Here is a 23,462-nt window from a genome sequence, read left to right on the forward strand (position 1 = left end):
AAGGTGTCTTCCAGCTCCAAATCTTCAAATCATTCCCTGCAGCAAGCATTTAGTTTAATAGGCAATTAAATTCAGTAAGCATCTATTTCTTAAGCATCTACTACGTATGAGACAAGAGACAGTATTGCATGGTGTATAGAGAACCTGCCAGGAAACCAGGAAGCCCTGGTTTCATCTCCTGCCTTTGGCACATCGTGGCTAATCACTTAACCCTTCAGTGCTCTGGCGCCTTTAGTAGAGGAAGTTTGCTCATCTGGGAGTTTTCTGTGCCAATGAAATCACAAGTCCAGATGCTATCCTTGTTCCAAGGTGTGGGCACCATTCTAGGTACTAGAAGTACAAAGACAAAAGCAAGAAGCTTACATTCTTCCAGGTTCACAAACCCAATCTGAAATCTTCCTCAGTTTGCCCCACATCTCAGGAAGCTCACACTAACTGGGTTTGTTTCTGACTTCGCCCAACTGTGGCTTAAATGGAGGGAAATGGTAATGTCTCCATTTGAGAGGTATCAGAGAAAGGAGATATGTAAGCATCTTTCTCTGCCAACATCATTGATAGGGTGGAAGATGCACATATAAGCTTCTGTGTCTCCAAAGGAGGCTTCTTGCTTTGCCTCCTGAGTAGGGCATGATATCCACCCCACCCCTGGCTTGATAGAAATGCATCCTGCTGGGAAGGTACTATCTGAGCAGAAAGTGGAAAGGTAGGTAGCAAGCTCCTCGTCATTGGAGGTATCCTAGTAGGAGTTAAATACACCATTTGTTGTTGATGTTGAGTAGGTAGGACATGGTGTGGGGTGGGGAACCTGCAGCCTCAAGGCTACATGTGACCCTCTAGGTCCTTGGGTGCAGCTTTTTGATTGATGACAAGTTTTACAGAACAATTTGGTCTATGAAGTTTGGATTCAGTCAAAGAGACACACTTGAGGACCTAGAGGGCCACATGTGGTCTTAAGGACTCAGGTTCCCTACCCCTCTAGAAGTCTCTGAGGTCCCTTCCAGTTCTGAGGTTCTGTAACCTCAGCAGACCCTTATTTAGGGACAGATAGCTCTGATCTATCTACCCATTAAGACGCTTTAGTAATTGAAGCCTCCAAATGGTAGTACTCTCCACTGCCATAAATATTTAGCAGCCAGAAGCTTGGCTCCTGAGCCAGCCAGACAAGAGAAGGCATAGGATATTTAAGGGAAACAAGTCAGATGCTCAAGCTGGGAATCCCTTTCTAATGTTGTGTGTTTATTATGGTTAGGTCTTGGAATAACTCATGGGTCAAACATAAGGCTTCCTGGGGAATAGGATGTGTGCCACCCCTGCTGTTGGGGTTGCCAGCCTAGTGGTAAAGAAGTTGGCTTCCAGTTGGCAAAACCATCGAAGGTTAATCCTCTGATCTTCATTGCCAACCCAAAGAATGAGTAGGCGTATTAGGAAGGGAATCTCTAAGCTCCTTTGCCCACTGGCTGAACAGTTTGCTTGGAACATTGTTGTAATAATTCCTGTCCAGGTAGGGGCTTTTCTAAATGCCCCAGAGGTTCCTTCTATCATTGGCATTTTATTGTTCTGTGACTCAAACATTTCCACAGAGCAGAGACTAGATAAACATCTTCTCCAACAAGGAGGTGTGACTTACTGGATAAAGACCAAGCCATGGAGTCATGGAGATCAGAACAGGTTTCTCATACAAGGTGATCCTTGAGCTTAGCCTGGAGTTCCAAGATGGAGGGGTTCCAAGCTAGAGGTTCCAAGAGTGAGAAGTGAAAAAAGAGAGAATTTCTGGCAGGGGGCACAGCCTTTGCAAAGACTTAAAGATGGTAGATGGAATATCTTGTATAGAAAATAACAAGGGCAGTTTGGTAGAAATGTAATGTGCCTGAAGTGGAGTAATGTGCAATCACCCTGGAAAATTAGAACGAAAGCAGCTTAAAGGGATTTGTGTTTTATTCTAAAGGCAACAGGGAATTACCAAAGTTTCTTGAGCAATGGAATGATATGGCCAAACCTGAGTTTTGAGCAGCATTTGGCAGCTGTGTGGAAGATGGATTAGAAGGGGGAGAGGCTCCAGGCACAGAAACCAGTTAGGGGGTTCTTGCAATAATCCAGGCCAGAGGGGATCAGCCTCTGCACTAGGTTGTTTGTGGTGGTAGTAGAGAGAAGGGGTGAGAGCTATCAATTTCTCAATAGATAAACAAGCATTTATTAAACACCTACTGTATGCCTGGTGCTGTGTTAGGTACTGGGAAGACAGAACCACAAATGAAACAGTACCTGCCCTCTAGGAATTTCCATTCCTTCAGTGGAGACAACATGTCCAGAAATATATACATATTTATCTTTGTGCTTGTGTAAATGCTATAGAATTTGCATATATATAAGTAGATGTGCATGTTTATGTATGTGTGTACATATATGTGCATATATACATGTGTGTACATATATGTGCATATATGTGTGTCTCAAAAGTCTTAGAGCCATTTTCTGTTATTAAAGCCTTTTTAAAAACACTAAGATTTTTGGGGTACTATATATACACACATATACATATATGTATATGAATGTGTATATATGTGCACATGTACACATATGTGTGTACATATTTACACTGTGTATATGGCATGTTTGTATACCATGTGCACATGCATATACATACATGTATGTATGTCTATACAAGTGTGTGTGTATACACATGGAAATCCAAGGGGCTGAGATGAATGGGAAAATACTCAGTCTCAGGAATCAACATATAGAGAGAGCACTGGGAAACTGCCATTTGCCAGTTTTTTCCTCAAACCCAGGTCTTTTGGTGGTGGCTCTGAGTGTTCTGACCCTGCCACCACCAGCCTCCTCCCTTCCCCCCTACCCCAGGCCTTCAGGCTGTAGTTCTTGAGCCTTGCCCACTTTCCTGCCTCCAGTGAATAAAAACAAACAAGCAAAACAAAACAAAAAAAAATTAAGACAAGCCAGTAACACTTGACTGAGTCTTTATTTTTAATCTGAGAAGATACCCTGCTATACATATCTTCCTTCCTACTCCCATTAGACTGTGAGCTCCTGGAGGCCAGGGACTATCTTTTGCCCAAAGCTTAGCACAGTCCCTGACACATAGTAGGTATTTAATAACCACTAGCTGACCGACTGCCTGCCCCACCCCACCACCCTACCCAAGCCTATGGTATAAGAGAATCATATTACATTAGAATTCTTCAATTCTCTGGCTTTCCTCAGGTCTCCATTATATTTTTTTTTTATTTTTGTCACATATTACACATTTTAAAATGTTACTACTTTTGTTTCATAGCAATTCAATAATTTAAAAATACAAATGATATGCCCTCAAATCCTGCGCGTTTAATAAATTCATTCCTAATAATAATAATATCAATAGCAGTCCCGCCCCATTAGGGCACTAGATAAGGATCTTAAGAAGTATCTATTAATGGCTTGCCATTCAGTATGGTGTGTGCTGGGGAAACAGAAAGAAAAATGAAACAACCCCTGTCCTCCTGGAACTTACATCCTCTAGGGAAAAACAAGAGGTACCACACATGTGTGTATGTGTGTATGTACACACACACATAAACATACACTCACATATATACACACATGCATATGTACGTCTATATGCATGTATGTATACCTGTACACACACAATGAATATAGGTAAATTGTATACAGTAAATACAGATAATCCCTGTGCTCTCTCTCCCAGAGAGTTATTCTCCAAGTTGTTGTTTTTTTTGGTTTGCTTTTGTTTTTTACTTACTGCTTAGAGAAAGTCCATGTCCTGTTTAGAGGAATTCTCAGCCTCCTAGAGTAGAGAGGATTTGGAGGCAGAGAACCTTTACTTAAGGGTCTGGGTGTTATGCAGAGATCCCAGTCAGTCCAACCCTGGAGAGCTCACTCCTCAGGATGCCTTTGGTAATTGGCCATCACAATTCCTCAAAGCCTTCAAACTCAGCTGCCAATCAGCTGAATTGACTGAGATAAGGCTGCTGTCCCCTGGGAGCTGTCATGAAAACCAAGGGCAGGTACATGCCAGCAAGGATTTTCAGGCCAGGGAAATCATGGTGAGAAATGAAATGTCTGTAAGCTAAGAAAGGGAGCCTTCCCCTGAAAGTTAATGGATCATAGCCATCCCTCCATGGGCTTGGTCTTCTGAGGGATCTTACAGGTCATCCAGACTGACCTGAATGTGAACCCATCATCTGCAATATCTCTAGCAAGTAGTCATCCAGCTTCTGGTTGAAGACCACAGAGGAGGGAAATCCATTCTGTCAAGGGAGCCCATTCCACTTTGGGGAATGGGAAGAAAATCATCTGAAGGGATGGCAAGAGAACTGTATGAGCCCAGATCTAGAGTTGGAAGAGTCCTTCAAGGTCATCTTGATTTACCCCCTCATTTTACAGTGGTGGGAACTGGAGCCTAATGGTGGTATTTCTGGGTCAAAGGACGTGCTCAGTTCAGTGACAAAGACACATGTATTTCAAGTAATGTTTGATTTACAAAAATTTTCTTTTAGCATGTTGCAGTGGAAAGATTGCTAAACTTGGCTTCATGAAACCTGAGTCCAAATCTCAGCTCTGCCACTTACTTCTTGTGTAACCTTGGACAAGGCACTTTGCCTCTCTAGTCCTCAGTTTCCCCACCTATAAAATGAGGAGGTTGGACCAGATGGGCTTTAAGTTTTTTTCCCAGCCCTAGGTAGTCATGATCCGATAATCCTAGTTACATAAAGCTTTCCAGAAAGTGTTTGAGAGAGGGCAGGGAAGGGTAGAGAGAAGGAAATAAGCATTTACTAAGAACCTACTATGTGCCAGGCTTTGTGCTACAGACTTTTACAAATATTACCTCATTTGATCTTCACAATAACCGTGGGAGGTAGGTGCTGCTATTATCTCCATTTTATAGATGGGGGAATCTGAGGCAGGCAGAGGTGAAGTGACTTGTCCAAGGTCCCACAATTAGGAAGTGTCTGAGATGGGATTTGAACTCAGATCTTGCTGACTTCAAGCAAGACATTGTATCCACTGCACAATCTAACTGCCTTAGCCAGGTAGCACAAGTTCAGTGGTTGGGGACCTAGGAACTTTATTCCATTGCTGTGCTGTTCTTGGGCTCTGTAGGTTACCCACAGCTGGGGAAAAGCAGTTGGGTAAATTGAGGTAATTGATCTCTTATCTAATGTCACTTTTATCCACACTGGAGCCAAATGGAATTACTCTCTGACCTCCAGACTGGCATCATGCTCTCTGTCTCTGCCCTTCCCTAGCTCTGCCCTAGCCCTGCCTCTACCTTCTCACCTTTTTGCTTCCAAGCTATCCATTAAAGATCAACTGAAATGGCATGTCCTCCAGGGACCCTTCCCTGATTCACCAGTTAGTAACAATTTTCATCCTAAGACCTGATGTAGCATTTTTAAATCACTCATCATATACCCATCTTGTAACAGCACATATTCTAATCATTTGTGCTAGTGATTCATAGATGAAATAACATATATCAAATGCCTTACAAACCTAAAAGCTCTCCATAAATTCCAGATAGTATCAATTAATTAAACAAGAATGGATTAAGTCCTATTTAATGGACCAGATACTGTGCCAGATACTAAGAATATAGTGGTAGAAAGGAAACCACAGTCCCAGCCCCAAAGATGATTCAATGCTATCAGGAGAGACAACATACGAAGGGTGATACCCCGGACAAGTGCATTGTCAAGGGTTGCCCTGTTACATAAGTTTATGTAAAAATATCCAAAATAAATACAAAGAAATGTGTTGGGATGGGAGAGGTGTAAGCAGCTGTAGAGGCAATCAGGAAAGACATTATGTAGCTTACAAGGTGACATGTATTAAACCACTGCACTGCCACCTTGCAGGTCTCGAAGTTTTTCTAGTTCTAAATGATGAAAATGTATATGAAACCATTGTGAGGAAACCAGCCTCACCCAGAACTGTGGGTAATTCTGAGTGGCCCACAGTGGGTAGGTTTAGCAAAGTTTTATGCCCAGGAAGACAAAGGAATCTGGAATCCTTTATAGATGTCTCAATCTAAGGTAAAAAGACCCTCTCCCCCAACCCCTTTGAATCCACCAATCATGAATAAACTAGACAAGGATGAATACAGTGGTCAAAAGAATCCTGGCTTAGATTCTTATAATCTAGCCAATAGCTTGGTAATGTTCAGATTCCTTAAAAGTCTGGCCAATATAGTGGAAATAAACCTTGTCTTTGGCTGAAAGAAGGCTTGAGTTGAATTCATTCAGGCAGGACCCACATGTTGTGATTTTTTGGGTCCCAGTACCCCTAAACCTCTAAACCTCAACAGAAGAAGTTTAATGGGAAAAAAAAAAAAGGATCTGAAATACAGGAGGAGAAACATGGCCCTTGCCAGGAAGCTGGAAAGTGGAAGAATGCCACACCAAGGTGGAAGGGAAGGGAAGACTCTTTCCTGAAGAGGAGAAAGAACTTGATGTTTTGAGGAGAAAGTAGTGGCTTCTTAAACCTGCAAAGACTTACATGAACTGATGCAAGGTGAAGCAAACAGAACCAGGAGAATGTTGCACACAGTAAAGGCAATATCGTACAGTGAAGACCTGTGCGTGACTTAGCTATTCTCAGCAATACAATGATACAAGACAATTGCAAAAGTCTAATGATGAAGCATACTATCTGTCTCCAGAGAACGAACTGATATTGATTGAATATAGACTGAAACATGCTATTTTTCACTTTCTTTCTTTCATTCTTTTTCTTTTATTCGAGTCTTCTTCTACAAAATGACTAATATGGAAATATTTTACATGATTACACATCTATAACCTAAGTCATTACTTACTGTCTCAGGAAGGGGAAAGGGGAAGGAAGGGAGGGAGGGATAGAATTTGGAACTCAAAACTTAAAAAAAAACAAATGTTAAATTGTTTTAGCATGTAATTGGGGGGAAAACAAATATATACACAAATAAATATATATTTATACATATATATATACAAAATTAGTTAATTAGAAAAAAAAGTTAAAAAAAATTCTTCTCACCTTTTTTTTATGGAGTTATAGAAACAGTCCTGAGACAGACAAATCAATATCTTGCAATTATTCTTTTATATTTTATGTTCTGTGGATTTGCACAGGTGAGTAAAATAACTGCTTTTTATCACTGGATAAAATCATTGAAATGTAAGCTTATCTTCTGCAGGTTCACTGGAAGTATATTCAGGATAACTCCAAGAGCAGACAAGATGATAAGGATGATACTTATATGTCTTCTTGCTCCCACATGATTTTGATTTCTTCTTCTAGATCTCTATATTTTCTAAGCTTTTCATTCCATGTAGATTGGAGGTTATGAGTATTGGGTACAGTGAAAACAGGAACAGTCTTTTACCTTTCTTTGTATCCCCAGCATTTAACATAGTGCCTGGAACACAGTAGGTACTTAATCAGTGTTTATTGATTGATTGGTTGTTCTAAAAGTGTAATGGATCAATATGATGTCTGGATGATGATGGACAACAGTTTTGACTTTGATTATGCTCTGGTTAAAATACAGTGTATTTGTTGAATTCTCAAAGATATTTTCAGGTCTATATTTGTAGTATGGGGGTTTGTCAACTCTTGATTTATGATAGAGAGCTTCTGGTGTATGGTTTTAGGTACTTGACTGGGTCTTTCAAGATATCTGATAGATACAAAATTTCTCAATCTGCAGGGTTATATTACACCGTTATCACCATTTTACCTCACAGTCTTCATCTATGAACAAATCTAGGGTCCTGTAACCTTTCTGGGGTCAGTGATCTGATCCCAAGTGACTGTTATAAACCTTTCCATTTCTATAAAAATATCCTCTTGACTTACCCATTTGTTTGATGTATCTTTAGGGACATATTTTTAATAGGCTCATGTGGCTGATGCCCTTTTGATTCCATTCTTTTTTATATCTTAGTCTTTTCATATTTTTGGTCCAGCAATAAATGACTTTGGATTAAATTCTCCAAATATCTATTGTTAGCTTTTACTATCGCTCAAGGAAGGTAGGTCTTTGTAATTTTTTTAAAATTTATTTTCCGTGTGCTCTGAGAATGTCTCTCAATCTTCATTCTCCTTTTTTGCTAAGCCAAAGATAATTTTTTACAGCTGTCTTAAAATAATGGGTTATATAGTTTGCTAACATTGTGTAGGTTTTTGTTAGAATACTTTCCAAGTTTTGGGAGTTCATTTTGCAAGTCCAAAATTATAAATTGAATGTTATCACGTAGGCACTGGTGACTTTAAAAGTATCCTTCACATTGAGCTTCAATTATAGGATGTCAGTAAGTCTCTTAACATCTTTAGTCATAGCTTGCCCTTTGATAGGTTCCATGTGTATGGCCCAAAGAAGACCAAAATATTTGTAAGTCTTGCCTTCTTTCATTGGTTCAGTTGGACCTCTGGAGTCAAGCTGAGAGCCTGTAGTCTCTATCTTTCCTTGGTGTGCATCAAGAATTTTACACTTACCCATTTTGATATCATTGGAGTACAATTCCATGGGATGTAAAAGTTATTCATTGTGCTTTTTCAGGGGGAGCCAAATAGTTCTATTATGTAACTAAAGTGATTAATAAAATGTTTTTGGTTTGATTCCCACTTTAATTTGAAAGCCATTCTTAATTTTCTTTAGGAGAAATGATCATGGATTTAAGGTGAGGAAAAACCATAATTGGCATAGAATGTTTCCCTGCAAAATGCCCCATTTTAACATGAATTTTCTTGCCTTTATTGTGTAGGCAGAATGTTTTTAAAATTTATCATATGGATATGTATCATTCTCAGTATACTTGGGTTTATTTTATATATTTGCAGTACCTGAATAAATCATGAGTCAGGGGCTTTGTGATTTAAAAAAAAAAAGACAATATAGATGTTACACCACTTTCAGGCAAGTTGTTCAGTAATTTTCTATTGTTGTTAATCAACCAATCATTAAAGATTTATTAAGCACTTAGTATGTGCCAACCACCATGATAGGAGCTTAGAAGAGACAACATGCAAACAAATATGTACAAAACAAACTTTATACGGGATAAATAGGAAATAATTAAGAGAAAGAAGGCACTAGAATTGAGAGGGGTTAGGGAGGGCTTCCAGTAAAAGATGAGATCTTAGTTGGAACTTAAAGGAAGTCAGAGAGAACAGTAGCTGGAGTGGAAGAAGAGCATATTAGGCATGGAGGACAAACCAGAAAGACTCCCTGGAGCCAGGAGATGGGGTATCTTGTTTGTGGAATAGCCAGAGGCCAATGTCAGTGCATCAAAGAGTACATGTTGGGGAGTAAGGTGTAAGAAGATTTGGCCTGTCTCGTTCTGTACAGTTCCCTGTAGTATCTGGGAAGCCAAAGTCCTTATTATTTTTAAGTCTGTTTTTCAATAGGGTAGCTCACCAGCCTTGAATTTAGAGGTCACCTGTGAAAACTGACCAGGAGGTGGGACAGCCCCATACAAAGCTGTCCGAGGATAGTGGGACCTAAATTCTTTAAACCTGGAGATTAGCTAAGTCTTCTGTTTTTCCCTAGGGAAGCCAGTGCTGTTCTTTCCCATTTCGTTCTATATCCCAAGAGAAGAGAAGACTCTTGTCAGAAGAGATTTCAAAGGTAGCCCTTTTCTTGCCTGTTATAAGCATAGTCCGAGTAAGCTTGCCTGGGAAGCAGCTACATTTACCAAGCAGTGGATGTCTCTGTGAGCATCATGGCCATGGACACTAACTTCTCTTAATCACCATTAATGCTACCAGAGTTTACGACCCCCATAATACCCTGGTTGCCATGCAAATTGACTCAGAAGCAAGATTTAAAATAACCAAAAAAAAAAAAAAAAGCTGGGTGGTGTCCTGTATATAATAACCTTGTGTTAGAGAGAGAAGTCAGATCCATCCTCTAAGGCCTTTATTGAACACCTTTCTTGCATGTAAGCTTGAGCTAAGCCCTGTTGGGAAGACAGGAGGGATAGAAGAGACTTTCACTCCCTTTAAGGAGCTTAGGGAGTGATTGGGAAGACAAGATAAAGAATAAGAAACAGCTCAAAAATGTGATCAATACCGAAAAATATTTATTGACCACCTACTGGGTGCAAGCCATGGTATTCCCCAGTGGAAAAGAGAAGATTAAGACATAGATCATGTTTTCCAATCTATTTGGGAGAGGCAGGACATGTATCCCTATAACAATATAAGGCAACCTATATTAAATGCCAGGTGAGGGAGGCACCAACAGTAAATGTTCTGAGAGCTCAGAAGAGGAAGAGGTCACTTTGGATGGAGTCCATCTCAGAAGGCTTCACTGGGGAGGAATGACTTTGATAGTATAATTTAGGGGATACATTGATTTGGGCTATGAGTCAGAAGAAAGGTCAACATTGCCAACTCCACTGATGCCACCTCACCTTTTTCCACTCTTGCTCCCAAATTGGCATGTCCAGCAACTAACAGGTATGATGGAGGTGGGAAAGCCCCTTGTCACTGGCTTCATCTACCCCTTTCATTTTACTGGAGGAAGCGAATTTGATCCAGATCTGGGTCCCCTTCAAATTATTCCAGGGGCTCCACTCAGCAAGATTTCAAAGTGCTCAAGAGAAAAGGTTCTTTACAACTCCCATGGTGCTCCTTAGTTACCATGTAAGTGCTCAACTTGGGCACAAAACTGAAAAAGCAGCGGGTGAGACTGACGTGTTCCTCACAAGCGAACAAAATTGTACTGCTGTGATGGACTGTGTAACCTTCACTATAAGAACTCTAAGACTTCAGAGCACAAGTGACCAATGTGGGCCCCATGGAAAAGCTTTGGCGGGGGAGAGACCAAAACAATAACTAAGGCAAGGCAACAGGGGCTTTCACCTATGTTGCTAAAATTTAGAGGGGGCAGTGACAGTACTATTGATCCTCGATTAGCATAGGAAGAACTGAGATTAACGCCTTGTTATGAAGAATAGGTAAGATAAGAAGCTATCAGAAGGTACCTTCCTGGTGCCCTGGCCTCAGGGGCTATATGTATCCCAAGTGAGCTCCTCCTTGGTGTGGGCATAGATATTATTCATTCTGGCTCTAGCTGGACCTTACAGAATGTGTAAGAAAAGTAGGAGAGAGAAATCCCAAAAGGGAAGGGCAGCCTAAGAAAAGGCAAAATTGCAGAGGTGACTCCAGGGCTTCAGACAAGTGGAGAAGCCGGTGGAGTGGAGTCTAGAGTTTGAGAACACACTCTGCTGAAGCCCCATAAGCCCAGACTTGTCCTGATTGTCTTCTGTTTCTCCTCTTAAACCTTTCCAAAGCAAAATCAGTTGGCATTGTCCCCTGGGCAGGACTGTTGGCCTCTATATGGAGTCCTTCCTGGGGTCTGGTGAATCATGATAGTGCCCATGTTGCCACCCTCAATGACCCTTTTGGCCTGGCACCATCAGCAAAGCAAAGGATAGGGGCTCTTGAGAGATGGAATTTGTAGTTCTAAAGACCTGGGTTCAAATCCCAGCTCTGACACTTACTAGCTATGTGATCCTGGGCAAGTCACTTCACATCTCTGTGACTCTACTTCCTCATCTGTGAAATGAGTAAGTTGGACTAGATGACTTCAGAGGTTCCTTCCAGCTTGAAATCTATGATTCTTTCCTTACCCTCCTCCCCCTCAGACTGCTCTTTGCTAACATCTTTGTCCCTCCCCAAGAGAACATCCTGTTTCCATATGTTTATTTTTTTTCCTATTTACCTCTTACAGACCCCAGAATTGCTACCAGTTTTGAAGAAATCTGTGTCCACCCTGGCTGTGTAATAGCAGGTAAGTAAAATGTTCCTTCTGTCTCCCCAAAAAAGGGATTGAAACTGAGCCCAGATCGTGCCTGCAGAATCAGCCATACAGAACAGATCACTGTGAATTTCAATGGTGACTGTACCTCCACCTCTCCAGTGTAGCCACATTCCACTGACCCCTGCTCTTAGAAGAGGTTTCAACCTAAGGATTCTTTACCATTCATCTCAGTTAAGGATGAAACCAGAGCTTGACAGGAGGGTAATTGGCTGCTGAGCTGACAAAGTTCTGGGGCTGCATGGCTGGTTGCCTTGGCTCTCACACAGACTCCTATAATAACTTGATCTCTCCAGACCCAGCTCAGCCCTTTCCTCATCAGCTCTAACCTGGGACATCGCATTAACTTGTTGATTGGTCTCCATATCTCAGGTCTCCACTCTCTCCAATCCATCTTCCACATAGCTACTGAAGTGCTGGTCTAAATATTTCATCCCTATGTTCTAAAAACTCCATTGCCTCCAGGATCAAATGGTAACTCGTGTATTTGGCATTTAGAGCCCTTCACTGCCTGACCCCAACCTAACTTTCCAGCCTTGTTATATACGACTCCCCTTATGATCTAACCAACCTGTCCTTTGAATGTTCTATATGTGCAGTGCTTCATATTCCAATCATGCCTTTGCTAAAACTATCTCCCATGCCTGAGATGCTCTCCCTTCTCACCTCTCCCTCTTAAAATCTTCAGTTTCCTTTAAAACTCAGCTCAAGCATCACTTTCTACATGAGATCTTCTCAGCTGCTGGTGCTGTCCTGCCAAATTAGTCAAGCCTATAAGCATTACTAAGTGCCTAGTATGTGCCAGGTACTATTGATTTTGTATACTTTTGTATCTGCATGTGATTTCCCCCAGCACAATATAGGCTTTTTGGATGAATGTATGAATGATTGAATAAATGAATGAATGAACAAATGAATTAATGAAAACTCTGGCACACAGCAGATACTTAATAAGTGTTTGTTGATTGACTGGTTGATGGCAGAAAAAGCTTAGGAACTGACTGGCCCAATATTTTGTTATCCAACAAGGCTTAAGTAATTTTCCCTCTTTGTTATGAGGAAAGGTTCAAGGGATGGGGGTAGGAGAAAACAAAACAAACAAACAAACAAAAAACAAAAATAAAAAAAAACATAAAGGGTATCTTTTAATAATGGAAAAATGAATGACAAAACAACCAGAGTCGGACCAGAAAAAAATCATAAACATATACATACACACATTTTTATATAATATAGGCATATATTTCTCTACATACATATATATTCCACATTTGTAGGATTTTATAATGGATTGAGAGTTGAAATAGACCCTAGTGGCCATCTAGCCTCACCTTCTCAATTCACAAACAAGGAAATTGAGGCTCTGAAAGTTCCACAGACTTGCACAGGGTCACACAGTTAATAAGTATGAAAGCCATGACCCACTCCTGGTTCCAGGTGCAGTTGTCCAACCATAAAGCAATGACCCACGCTTTCCCTGGCATTTCTCCTTTATATTATCTTATGAGAATCTTCCTGAATGGTTATCTTCCCCAGCAGCTACTGGGATCAGGCCTGCTTCCTGACTAGGGCACTGCAAGGCCATTGTTCCGAGTGAAAAGCCTCATAATTCCAGAGGAGAGATGGAGACAGAGAAAGTGAAACTCCTTTCTTGTCACTGCTTAAGTAAGCACTCGTTAATCCACACTCACTTATTGATTGATTGGGAATGGTGTTGGATGTGGACTGAGACAAAAACACTCCCTGAAATCTTTGATATAAGTTATTACAGGTTTGTCTTCAAATCTAACTCCCTCCACACTCAAGTAAGTGGGAAAATTATTGAACTTCCCTCAGCCTTGGTTCACTCATCTGTAAAATGGGGAGAACATGCTTTGCAGAAGTGTTGTGAGACTCAAATAAGAAAATGTGTGTAAAGCACTTTGTAAATCTTGAAGCACTTTAGAAATGGTAGCTACTATTAATAAGGATAAAAGTGTTTTCTACTTAACCTAGAAAGTTCAGTTGATTTAAATGTTCTCTTCCATGAATGTTCTATTAACCAAAAAAAAAAAAAGAAGAAGAAGAGCCTCCTGGTACACACTGTGCCCAATCATTTACCCACCCCACACATTCCTTGTTCCTAATCACTGCCCAGGATAAAAGGGAGGGGGAATGCCCCTACCAAGGGCAAGTTCCTTTTGACCTGGTCATCTCTTGTGTTTGGGCACCAGTTATTATTGTTGTTACTGTTATTATTTGTCCTTCATTCTCCAAGAGGATCATGACATCAGGGAGGTGATGCCATGACATGCAAGTGAATTGGATTTAAGTGAGGGAGGACTGAGCAAAGTCACCAGCCTCACTTTCTCCTCTGGACCCATCTGGGTGCAGTGCAAGATATAGATCAATTGGGGTAGGAGTCAAGACCCTTGGATTCCACAATCCCCATCATCTCAAATATCTGACATTGTGGTGGACAGCTTCTAGGATCATCCAGAACATGGACCCCACCAGCGAGCCTTGTAATGACTTTTACCAGTATGCCTGCGGGGGCTGGCTCAACCGCCACGTGATTCCTGAGAGCAGCTCCCGATACAGCATCTTCGATAAGCTACGGGATGATCTGGAAATCATACTCAAAGGTGAGGAGCAGAAGGGGTTGTTCTGGTCAGGAGTCATGGTTTGGGCCAGGGGTGGGGAACCTGTGGCCTTGAGTCCACATGTGGCCTTCTAGATCCTTGGGTGCAGCCTTTTGACTGAGTCCAAGTTTTACAGAGCAAATCCTTTTATTAAAGGGATTTGTTCTGTGAAGATTGGATTCAGTCAAAGAGCCTCACTTGAGGACCTAGAGGACCATATGTGGCCTTGAGGCTGCAGGTTCCCCACCCCTAGTTTGGGTTCATGGTATCGGGTAACCTCATGGCAAGTAGTGACTTTATGTTGGGTAGTGTAGATAATTTCTCATAAATCTAAAGCTGGAAGGGATCTTAGGAAGTATCCAACTCTCTCATTTTACAGTTGAGGAAACAGAGGCCCAGGCAGATGAAATTAATTACACAAAGTCATCCAGCTAGTTAGTGGCACAGATGGGTTTTGGATCCAGGCCATCTGACTCCCAATGCAGCTCTCTCTTCCCACCATACTTTGTTAGCCTGCTCATAATAACTATGGTATACTAGTGGTAACACCGCTTTTCCAATGCTACCATTCTCAGATCACAGTAATTCAGCATGGCAAATGTATTCATGCTGAACTTTTGGCAAGATGACGCAGTCTGCAAGTATAAACTTGGTGTCAATTTATCAACAAATCTCTAGGGTGTACCTGCTATATGAGAGGCATTCCCAGAATTTGGGTGGCCTCAGACTTTTAGATTCATAGTTACAGACCTGAAAAGCACCTCAGAAGCTGTCTAGTACAACCTCATAATTCAAGAAATAAGGAAACAAAGTCTTAAAGAAATTAAATGACTTAGCTAATGTCCCACAGAGAGGAAGTGTCAGAGGCAGATCCTCTGTATTTAAATCCCACACTCTTTCCACTAAGTCTCATTAAGAAAAGCAATCTTAATAGCACAAAGAGCATTGAATTTGAGGTCAGACGACCTGGGTTTGAATCTCAGTTCTGTTAAAGCTGTGTGACCCTGGCCAGACCATTAATTTGCTCCCTGAGCCCCAATTTCTTCATCTTTAAAACTGGGGTATTGGATTCAACAGTCTCTAGGACTCTAATACTTCTAACTCCTAAGATCTGATAAAAAATGAAGATTGGGCTAAAACCACCCTTCAGTTCCCCACAGCTGGGATAGAGGAGATTTTAGAAGGTAAGCAGATGCCCCTTTCCCACACCAGAAGTGAATCTACCTGTCACCCCATGCACTCTGCCCTCATAATGCCAACAGACTAGACTGGTTTGCTGCTCAGGCAGATTTCTGATGTGTCCATCAGCTGGGATCTGGACTTGGCTGGCAAGGATAGATTTTATTTTTAGCTTATTGATACCTCAGTTCATACATTATTTCTTAATTTCTTAATAGGTCACTCCCCACTTCCCTACCCAAGAAGCCATTTCTTGAGGGAAAAAAAGAGAAAAAGAAAGCAACCCCAAGAGTTAGCTCAGCAAAACCAATAGATCAGCTGATTCTGACAGTATATACAACATTCTACACCTACAATCCCAGACTTGTGCAAAGAATGGAGGGAGGTGCATTTTCTGGATGAGAGGTTTTACCCTCTCCCAGCTTCTATCGCTCTTGCCTTCCTGAGGTCAAGGAATAACCCACTCCTGACCCTGCTCTCCACCACAGGCAGAAGTGACCAGGGTTCTCTGTTGTCTCCTCCTAAGGCCCCCATCCAGCTGTGCTCTCCCCTCTGCCCCAGGTGTGCTGGAGACCCCTAGAGAGGGAGACCGGAATGCCATCCAGAAAGCAAAGATGCTCTATAGTTCCTGCATGAATGAAAGTAAGTGATGTCTGGCCTTTCTGTGCTTTGGGTTTGGGATTACCCCAGGCTAAGCTATATAGTGCTGGGGAAGAAACTGGGTGGGAGGGCTGGGTAAGAGGAACAGCCAATAACGTCTGGACTGGCGCATCCGGGAGCCAACACTATGGTATGGGCTAGATCCAGGCTACTTCTTCTTACCCTATCAACTCCCTATGGTTAGCTCTGCTAGTGCCTGGGACTCTACAATGCGTTGGAGGTTGGGCACTGGAGGTTGGAGGTGGGGAAAAGCTAGAGTGAGAGGCTGTGACCCTGGACAGCAGCCCCCGTTACTCACACATTCTAGGAGTGCACCAGACACAGCCACTGAGGAGCAGAAGCCAAATGTGACTATATCTAAATGAGTCTGGAGACTTTACTTCAGGGGAAGCTTCAGATAGGGGAAAGGGGACCAGGCTGGGAGTATGGAGAGCCAGGTTTGAGCCTTAGCTGTGTAATCATGCCCTGGCTCCATTTTCTTCTATAATATGAGGTCAATTATACTGCCCATCTCTGGAAGTCATTGTGAGGATCAAATGAGCTTATGCTAAGTTCTTTATAAACTTCAATGTCTGTGGAAATGGCCCTGGCAAGGTTTATCTTTGGCAGTTATGGAGTTAGTCAAATGAAAGTGGAACCCAGGAAAACAGTGAATGTATGCAAGACAGGAAGGGGTGGGCAGGGGGAGAGGGGAGAAGGATTTAGGGCTGTCTCTCTTTCTGTGTCGATGTCTTTGTATTGCTCTATGTCTACATCGTATTCATGCATGTTTCTGTGTGTCTCCTCTGTGGTTTATGTTACATTTCTATGTGTCTGTGTGTCAGTATGTTGTATGTTTATGTTTTATGTGTTTACATGTGCCTTGGTTGTCTCAGACTCATTTTATCTATGCCAGAGGTAGGGAACCTGCGACCTTGAGGTTACCTGTGGCCTTCTAGGTCCAGCCTTTTGACTGAGTCCAAGTTTTACAGAACAAATCCTTTTATTAATGGGATTTGTTCTGTGAAGTTTGGATTTAGTCAAAGGGCCTCACTTGAAGACCAGAGGCCCTTGAGGCTACAGATTTCCCACTCCTGATTTGTGCCATACTGTGTGTTTTTCTTTGACTGTATTGTATGTTTCTGTGCTGGATGTCATGTGTTTCTATGATGGTATTGTGTGTTTCTATGTTGTGTTGTATGGATTTCTAAAAGCTCAGTGGCTCGCTGTTACCTTTAGAGTCAAATAGAAAACCCCTTGTTTGACTTTTAAAGCTCTGTATAACCTGGCACCTTCTGACTTTTCTAATCTTCTCTTCCACGGTCTCCCCTCCAACTAGACTGGCTACACTGCCTGCCTCCTGTTCCTAGACACCATCTCCCACCACCATGCCTTTTCATTGACTGTCCCCCATGCTTGGAATGCCCTCCCTCCTCACCTTTGCCTCCTAGAATCCCTGCTTTCCTTCAAGACTCAGCTCAAAAACCACTCTGTGCATGGCACCTTTCTGATCTCCCCAGAACTTGAGCCTTCCTCTCATCCCCTCCATATGTACCTTATATATACTTGTTCATTTCCATGTTGTCCCCCCCATTAGACTGTGAGCTTCTTGAAGGCAGGCCCTATGTTTTTGCCCATCTTTGTACTCACCATACTTAGCTCAGTGCCTGGCAAGCATTTAATAAATGTTTGTAGATTGATTCATTGATTGAGTTTTTCTATGACTATTTTATGCCTGTTTCTGTGTTGAGTTGTGTATATTTCTAGAACTATTGTGTGTTGGGGTGTGTTTGTATTTTTTGTGTTGTCTTTATGTATCATATGTATCTATAACTTATTTTGCATGGTATGTGTTATATGGAAATAAGAAACAAGAATAAGCATTTATTAAGCACTTACTATATTCTAGGCACTGTATTAAGCACTTTACAAATGTTATTTCATTTGATTCTGTGTGTTTCTATGCTTTGGGGCATGCCCATATCTGTTGAGTGTTCCCATTGTTTGTGTTTTGCACCCTGGATGCCCCTCTTGGCATATTTGTGTTTCCATGCACATGTTCATGGAGTGTGATTGTATGTGTGTAGTATGCACTTGAGTCATTCATGTTTCTGGATGGGTTCCTGCACCCTTAGAGTTCCTGGGGCGCTTGGATGTGTATCGCCATTTCCTGTTTCAGATCTAATCGAATCACGGGACTCTCAACCTCTATTAAAAATCTTAGAAATTGTGGGAGATTGGCCAGTGGCTACTGACAACTGGAAGGAAGTCAGAGGTATGTGAGCCCCCTCGCCTTCTTGCCCTCTCACCAGCAGCATCCTTCCCTGTGTCAGCCACCCTGGCTGGCCCCAGGGGCTGGGGAAGAACCCTGGCTAAGAAGGGAGATTTGGAGGGAAAAAGGAGTGGTCCTGTTAGACCTGGAACAGTGACCAACATTGATCCTTCCTAAGGTAAAAGGAGGGCATGCGGATCAGTGAAAGAGCATCACATCAGAATCAGAGGCCTTGGGTTCCAGTTCTCACTTCTCTCTAGTCCTCAATTTTGTCATTTATGAAATGGGAATAATAATATTTGCACAACCTATTTCCCAGGGATTCCATTTTATCCTTGTAAAATGAGATAATGTTGTAAGAGCCAACAAGTGCTAGAAGTGTGTAAGAATATTCCCTGAAGAATAAGACAGCATCAGAGTTTGTCTGTGGTCTGCCTCTCTCTGCAGATCCTAATTCCTCCACAGCCAGAAAACTACTCCCAGGACTTGGGCCCAGATAGAGGCAGCTGAGATGAAGCTTCTCCCACCTCTGTCCCCCGGCTAGGGAGGGATATTAGGGCTCCTAGGAAGGGTTGGGATAGCCTGTTATCAAGGACATACATCTTGTCTCCTTCAAAATTATGGAGATTTTCAAGGTCCTCCCAGCCCCTGACTGGTGAAGGGGAATGAACCCTAATCGCTACATCTTTATCCTAGTTCCCTGATTAGCTGAAGGCAGAAAGCCAAAACCAAACCAAACCACTTTTCTATCCATTCTTTCTTTGCTTTAGAGGGAAAGTGGAAGCATAAAGTGTGCTTAGAATAAGTTAAAGTGAAAAGCCTATGAAGGAAAGGAGTTAAACATACAAGGTTACTGATAATCAGTAGGTCTTGAGTTCTTTTAATTCTTCCCATATAAAGGGCCCTGAATAGAGAATCAGAAACTCTAGTATCTAGTCCTGGTTCTTCCATTGTCATATCTTGAGCAAGTTTCTTTCTGTGGCTTGGGCAAGGTATTGACCCCAGATCTCCCCAGACTCTCTCCCTCTCTCTCCCTCTCTCTCTCTCTCTCTCTCTCTCTCTGTCTCGCTCTCTCCCCCTCTACCCTCCCCCTCCCCCTCCTCCTCTTCCTCTCTTTTTCCTCTCCCACTACTCCTCTCCCTTTTCTCCTCTCCCTCTCCCTCTCTCCCTGGGCTGGTGCTGGCTTGCTCACCCCTCCTACATTCATTTTGGCAACTGAGAGTGCCCCCCCCAGAGAGTTGGATCACAAGCTACTGCTATCTCAGAATCTCAGGGTGACTCATAGGTGACTTCTCACTGACACCATAGTTCGTGAGCTGTGGTGTGTTTCCCATTAATAAATCGACTGATTAGTCTTCACCAAAACATTTACTAAAAATGCAAGGCAAGTACATGATATATCCAAAGCATTCCACCCACAAACTTTCATTCTAGTCTCCCATTGATGCACATATTGGCTATGGAGAGAGTGAGCACACACCTAAAGCCTCGGGTAATAAAGCAAATATTTGTGGAACACACGTGGCCAAGTCAACCCACAGCTCTAGAACCGTAAACTTTGTTGCCTTCTTTCTATCTCAGGAACTGTCCACCAAAGTTCCTTGATGAATATCCCTTCAGGGCTGAACAGATGCTTTCACCGCTGAATTAGGTTGAGCTGATCCATGCTGGGCTTGATTTCTCTTAGCAATAACAATTCAGGGGAATATCTTTGATGGCCTCCTCTTCTCTTTTCTGTTCTTTTCCATGACAGATCATAATAAAAGGTAGAACACATTCCCTTTACTCCTCAGCTGTCAGTTATAACCAAGAGCAGACTATATAAAGAGCAGAGTATATTTTCTTTAGCCCTTCTTTTGTTTTTGTTTTTGCTTTTCTTCAGCATCAAGTAGCAATAGAAACCACTCCAGCCCTTCACTGGCCAACTAACTTAACTTACTCCATGAGTCCCAATACTCAGAAAGAGTTATGGCCTCTCATTAACCAGTTCTTTTTTTTTCTTTTATTAATTTATTTTGAATTATCAACAATCACTTCCATAAGCTTTTGAGTTTTAAATTTTTCTCCCCCTCCCTCCCCACCTCCCTGTCCAAGATGGCATGCAATCTGATATAGGCTATATATATATATATATAATATATATATATATATACATTCCTATTAAACATATTTTCACATTAGTGATGTTGTGAGTAAGAATTAGAACCAATAGGAGGAACCACCAGAAAGAGGAAACAAAATACAACAGAAGAAAAATAGCAAATAGTATGCTTCGATCTGCATTCCAACTCCATAGTTCTTTCTTTGGATGTAGAGAGCATTTTCCATCATGAGTCTTTTGGAGTTGTCTTAGATCCTTTCATTGCTGAGAAGAGTAAAGTTCATCAAAGTCAGTCATCACACAATGTGGCTGTTACTGTGTACAATGTTCTCCTAGTTCTGCTCACTTCACTCAGCATCAGACCATACAAGTCTTTCCAGGTTTTTCTGAAGGCAACCTAGTCATCATTTCTTATAGCACAATAGTATTCCATTACATTCATATACCACAACCTGTTCAGCCATTCCCCAATTGATGGGCATCCTCTCAATTTCCAATTCTCTGCCACCACAAAAAGAGCTGCTATAAATATTTTTGTACATGTGGGTCCTTTTCCCATTTGTATGATCTCTTTGGGATATAGCCCTAGAAGTGCTATTGCTGGCTCAAAGGGTATGCACATTTTTATAGACCTTTGGGCATAGTCTAACCTAGTTCTGAAATCTACTCTTTCCCTTCTTCCTAATTTCTTTGTTCAATATCTGGGTCCTCCCCAAGAACAACCCCACCATAGCTTATGATTGTAACTACACTCTTATCTTCTCTCTCTATTCAAGTAAATTTTATTTTCCCCATACTATTAGACTGGTTCTGCCAGTATTTCCCCAGTTATTCACTGTATGTTCTCCATTTATTCAATTCTTCATATGAAAATCACAGAAAAGGACTATTCTTCCTGTTGGCTCCAATGTTCTACACCTTGTCATATGTCTATAAGCAACTACTGTTTCAGAATTTAATTGGTAACTGCTTCTCACAGAACTTTGATGCAGACCTGTACCCCATAAAAATGAACCATTGAAGCAGAGTTAATTCAACAAATTGTTTTTTTTCTAGGACAAAGATATTCTTCCAGACAAGTGAAGTGTTAAGAATCATTTCCTTTTTCTGAGCTTCAATTTACCACTCTTTGAAATGAAGTCATTGGACTATATTATCTCTAAGGCAGAGGCTCTTATCCAGAGGTCCATGGATAGATTTCAGGGGGTCTGTGAAACTGAATGAGGAAAAAATGAAGTCTTTACTTCAATATAATTGGTTTCCTCTGTGAATCTATGCATTTAAAAACGCAATTCTGAGAAAGGTCCATAGTTCTTCACTAGACTGCCAAAGCTGTCCATGTTGTAAAAAAGTGAAGTCTGTGCTCCCAGTTCTGACATTTTAAAGTATAAAGTCTCTTCCAGCTATGAAATTCTCTGCCCTAAAGTTTCTTCCAGCCCTGACATTCTAAATTCTAAAGGTCCTTTCAACTCTGATTTTCTATGCTGTCAAGTCCCAGCCCTGACATTTTGTTCCCAGGTCTAACATCCTATATCCTAAAGTTCCTCCTACCTCTGACATTCTCTGTTCTAAGTTTTCCCAGGTCTAACGTTCTATATTCTAAAGTTCCTCCCAATTCTGACGTTCCCTGTTCTAAGGGCTGTCCCAGCTGCAACATTCTCTAAGTTTCTTCTTAGGTCTAACATTCTAGGTTCTAAGGTCCCTCCCAGCTCTTACTCCTATGCTCTAAGGTCCTTCCCAGCTCTAACATTCTATGAATTCAAATTCCTAGAACCCTACTGGGTCATGGAAGAGAAGCTGTCAATGATGAACTCCCAGTTCAACAAACGGCTCCTCATTGACATGTTTGTTTGGAATGACGACCGAGATTCCAGAAGCCACATCATCTATGTAAGTACCACACCTGGTCCCTCAGCTCAGTTAGGAGTGAGAGATACCTAGCTAGCTGTGGGAAGTGGGGTATCCTACCACAGGAGCTGCATTCAATCCCTTGCCAGTTGGTTTAGGGACCTGGCCTCCCAAAGAAATGCCCAACCTATCATCTGATGGAGATATTAGAAAAGGGGGAGCTGATTGGAGGACACAGACCTGAATCTCTGATGGTCCATCTGAATGTGGGCTTGAGATATCAGCCATGGTTACCTGGGAAAGAATCATTCTTTTTCTGAGTCTGCTCCTGGGCATGTGGATATGATCTTACAGGGAGCCATGTGCCAGATTCAAAGTTGGTAATGGTCCCTTTCGTTTAATTAGGAAATAGATGTGTTTCAGAGTTGAATCTTCTTTTCCCAAATCTGTTTCTGATTTCCAACCTGCATTACGTAAGTTAGCCCTCAGAAGTATGTGAGGGACATAGATTCAAACTATAAAAAATTATGAGTCACAAGAAACCAAACATGCTTTTATTTATTAAAGGTCAATCAGGGCAATTAGTAGTGGCAACAGAAAGCTAAAGAGAAACTAATTTCATTGGTTTACTAATTGTTTTCCCCTGCATGGGAGAAATGGATAGAGAATCTAGCATTTATATAGAACTTCAAGGTTTGCAAGGCACAGTATATCCATGTTATCTCATTCAGACTTGAAGTCAGGAGGACTTTAGTTCAAATCTAACTTCAGACACTTACTAGCTGTGTGACCCTGGGCAAGGGACTTAACTTCTCTCTGTCTCATTTCCTCAACTATAAAATGGAGTTAGTAATTACACCTACATCTCAGGATTATTTTGAAGGCAAAATGCATGTATGGAGTTTTGCAAGCCTTAAAAGGACTTGTTATAGTTTACTACTACTACTACTACTACTACTACTACTACTACTACTACTACTA

General features: G+C 41.6%; 1 protein-coding gene across 1 annotated transcript in view; it reads left to right on the forward strand.

Annotated features, from left to right (window-relative positions):
* Positions 1–23,462, forward strand: part of LOC114029515 (membrane metallo-endopeptidase-like 1) — a 57,582-nt gene that overhangs the window by 4,657 nt on the left and 29,463 nt on the right. Inside the window, exons 3-8 of the mRNA XM_027843986.1 lie at positions 9,548–9,625; positions 11,735–11,794; positions 14,284–14,445; positions 16,183–16,263; positions 18,440–18,535; positions 22,405–22,523. Coding sequence (XP_027699787.1) covers positions 9,548–9,625; positions 11,735–11,794; positions 14,284–14,445; positions 16,183–16,263; positions 18,440–18,535; positions 22,405–22,523 — 596 coding nt within the window. The remainder of the gene's footprint in view (positions 1–9,547; positions 9,626–11,734; positions 11,795–14,283; positions 14,446–16,182; positions 16,264–18,439; positions 18,536–22,404; positions 22,524–23,462) is intronic.

Source organism: Vombatus ursinus, unplaced genomic scaffold (assembly GCF_900497805.2).
Source record: "Vombatus ursinus unplaced genomic scaffold, bare-nosed wombat genome assembly UNPS02014932.1, whole genome shotgun sequence".
NCBI classification, from domain to species: domain Eukaryota; kingdom Metazoa; phylum Chordata; class Mammalia; order Diprotodontia; family Vombatidae; genus Vombatus; species Vombatus ursinus.